This window comes from Humulus lupulus, chromosome 7 (genome assembly GCF_963169125.1).
Source record: "Humulus lupulus chromosome 7, drHumLupu1.1, whole genome shotgun sequence".
NCBI classification, from domain to species: Eukaryota; Viridiplantae; Streptophyta; class Magnoliopsida; order Rosales; family Cannabaceae; genus Humulus; species Humulus lupulus.
Window position 1 is genome coordinate 196,160,705 of NC_084799.1, and position 3,634 is coordinate 196,164,338.

The 3,634-nt window shown below is 36.4% G+C and overlaps 1 protein-coding gene across 1 annotated transcript; it reads left to right on the forward strand.

Moving 5' to 3' along the window:
• The first annotated feature begins 2,780 nt into the window (after positions 1-2,780).
• LOC133792534 (uncharacterized) lies at positions 2,781-3,323 on the forward strand. The gene is made up of 2 exons (XM_062230443.1): positions 2,781-2,841; positions 2,893-3,323. The coding sequence occupies exons 1-2, from the start codon at positions 2,781-2,783 to the stop codon at positions 3,321-3,323; spliced, it is 492 nt and encodes a 163-aa protein (XP_062086427.1).
• The last annotated feature ends 311 nt before the right edge of the window (positions 3,324-3,634 follow it).

Consider the following 3,634-nt stretch of genomic DNA (forward strand, 5'->3'; position numbering starts at 1 on the left):
GAATGCAATGTGGGTTGTTTGATTGGTTTTTTATGTGCTTATGGTATAATGAAGCCTAAATGTCTTTTTATCTACCTTTACCTAAGCCAAAATGTTATGAACCTTTGAAGTCCTTTTGATTCCATAGCATGTGTTGTTGACATTAGTGGAGAAAGGCAAGTGTGCAAGCGTATTGAATTTTGGTTAGTGGATTGTTGGAATGAGTGGGGCATGTATGGTGTTATCTAGTTATTCATTTGTTATTTGCAAGGTATAATCTAATTTCCAATTGAGGCATTCAGATTAATTGTTGGAGTTATTGAGTTGAAATTCTGGTTGTTCAACAGTTGAAGTTTTGTGAGTGATGACAGCGTAATTTAAAGAAGACTGGAGGCTTAACTTGTCTTGTCTGTTTGTTTTAGTTTAATGTGTCATTTCCGTACTCGAGGGCGAGTAAGAAGCAAGTTTGGGGGAGTTTTTTAGGCTAATTTTAGCCTCCTTTTTAAGTGTCTTTATCATTGTCTTTTTAATGGTTTATGTGTTTTTGGAGCGGATTTATGCTTGTTTTGCTTGATTTCAGGTTAAAGCATATGTTTTGGGCATTTGGAGTGGACTGTGGAGAAAATATGCTAAATCGAAGGGTTATTCAAGTTTTTGTTGAAATTGTATTAGGCCCGCGACGCAAGAATTAGCACTGCGGCGCTAATGCGAGTTAGAGCCGCGACGAGCCCTTTTCCAGAAACCCGAAATTTCGCAATTTCCGAGTAGAGCCGCGGCGCAAGAATTGGAGCCGCGGCGCTGACGTCAGTACGACTTAGAATTTTAAGGGCAATTTCATCATTTTGGGAGAAATATAGAATGAGGTCTTCATTTTTAATTGGGGATCGCGATTTTGGAAGGGGGCAGAAAAAAGGGAGACAGAAACAAAGGGGAAAAAGAAGAAGAAGAAGCTTGGAGCGAGCGTGGGCGATCTGTGACAATTCCCAATCTAGTTTCATTCTCTTTTTCTTTAATTTTCTACGTTATTGTTTATGTTTAGTTTGATTATGGATATGAATACTGCGATTATGAGCTAAACTCCTATTTAGGGATTTGATGGATATTGACTGAGATTATTCCATGGCTTAATGTTATTTGATTATTCCTTCTTCCTTGTTTATGTGATTTGTTCATCTTTGTGCTTAATACATGTTTGAGATTGATCACCTTAAGCATGATTCATGATCCTAATATGAAATCTGAAAAGTGAATATTAGGAATGTTCTAAATGAATAAACATAGGTTTTGATGTGAAACGAAAGTATTCGCATAGCTTATGTGACTTTTAGATTATTGCTTAATGCGAATTGTTTGTTGTACTATCTCAGAGCTGCAGTAGTTGACATGCAATTTAGTACCTTCATGATCTGAAAAGAGTTTAGGTGATTTTATAATTTGTCATCTCATTGGAGGAAGAAGAATAGTTGACTAGTATTAACAATTGGGTAATCAAAGCAATTGAAATCATATTCCTAATTTCATATCCATTGTTAAACCCTTTTTTATTTGTTGTTTTGTTTGTTATGTTTTCTGCATTATTATTTTAAAACCAAATTTTATTGTTGCCAAATAGAAATATAAATCCAATTTGGTTAGTACTTAGCTGCAATTCCCTTGGGTTCGACCTCACCTGTGTGAGTTACTACTTGTATGATATGTGCACTTGCGTGTAATAAAATCCGCAACACCCACTGTACTACTATGATTCATTGGACCACCATGATGAACAAAATCAAGTCTCTAGTGAAGACACATTTAGTTTCCCAGATGGGTCAGATTTGGCAATTGGTCAAGAATTCAATAACAAAGATGAGGTAAAAACTAAGCTGAACGATATTGCAATAAAGGTTTGCTTTGAGATGGAAGTTAATAAATCTACCAAGTCATTATATGTGACAAAATGCATTGACAAGTCATGCAACTGGGCAGTGCGTGCAGCAAAAGTTACCAACTCAGAGCGTTTCTCAATATGAACTTATTGTAACACTCACACTTGTTCCCTTATTAGCCGAAAAAGAAAGCATCGTCAAGCAAGTGCTGTAGTAGTTGCTAATGTCGTGAGGTCAAGTTTCGATGGTCAAAAAGAGATACCGAAGCCAAAAGCAATAATGACGATTATGCAGAACAATCACATGCCAATAACATATTGGAAAGCTTGGAAGGAGAAAAAAATTGCAAACAACCTTCTTAGAGGTTCACTTGAATTAGGTTTTCAAAATCTTCTAGCTTACTTATACATGTTTCGAAAGATGAATCCAGGTACGATCACGCATTTGGAGATGGATGAAGATTCTAAATTCAAATATGTTTTCCTAGCATATGGAGCATGCATCAAAGGATTTCATTGCATGAGAAAGGTTATTGCAGTGGATGAGACTTGGTTGAAGACCAAGTACAAAGGTGTAATGCTCATTGCAACAGCATAAGATGGTAATTTTCATCAATATCCTATTGCTTGGGCTGTGGTTGATTCAGAGAATGATGCTTCGTGGCCATGGTTCCTTACAAAGTTACAAGAACTTATACCAGATGATAGTGATTTAGTCTCTATTTCAAATAGAAATTAAAGCATCATCAATGGGGTGTCAAATATTTATAGGAGGTCACAACATGGGCATTGTAGGTGGCATTTGTCCCTGAATATTAAAGCACGTGTCAGAGTTAAAGGTGTCATAAAACTATTTGAAGAAACTGCCAATGCCTATAAAGTTTCCGACTTCAACAAACTCTATGATGAATTGAAGAATAGATATCCCGTAGCAATGAAGTATCTTGAAGAATCAAATCTCACACTTAGTAAATGGACGAGATCTCAATTTACAGGTTGTTGGTACAATATTATGACTATGAATGGTGCATAATCTATTAATGCAGCACTGAGGGAACCTAGAGATTACCCTATCATTGCGTTGTTGGAGGCTATGCAAGCAAAAGTCTCTGAGTGGTTCAAAAATCGCCGCAATATTGTGGCATCTATCAATACAAAGTGTACACCTTTAACTCCAAAGGCAGAGAATATTATTCGAAAAAGATTCAAGAAAGCATCGGAAATGAATGTGAAACAACTTAACCGATTTGAGTATGAGGTTACAGGTAAAGAAAATTATGCCATAATTGATTTAGGTCAAAGACAATGCCCATGTCGTGTCTTTGACATTGATCAACCTCCATGTGTGCATGCATTAGCATCATATGAGCAAGCTGGAATAGAAGTGTATGATTTGTGCTCTAATTATTATAAGTTGGAAACTTGGGCGTTGGCTTATGTTTATACCATTTATCCAGTCCCTCAACAAGAAGATTAGGATATCAATGAAGTTGAAGTATTGCATCCAAATGTCCCAATCAAGCATGGTAGAGAAAAATTGAAAAGAATCCCATCAGTTGGCGAGGGAAAAAAATGGATAAAATGGTGTGGTTTATGCGGGCAGCCTGGTCACTCAAAAAAACCATGCCCCTTACGAGCCACAACATCTAAATTGTAATTGTTGATGCATATGCTTGTTTTGAATTACCATGGTTAATTTATATCATTGTATTTGAATTCATTTAAATTTTCTTGTGTTTACTTGAGATGAACCTCGACTTCCATGAGTAGAGCTCGACCATGGATGGT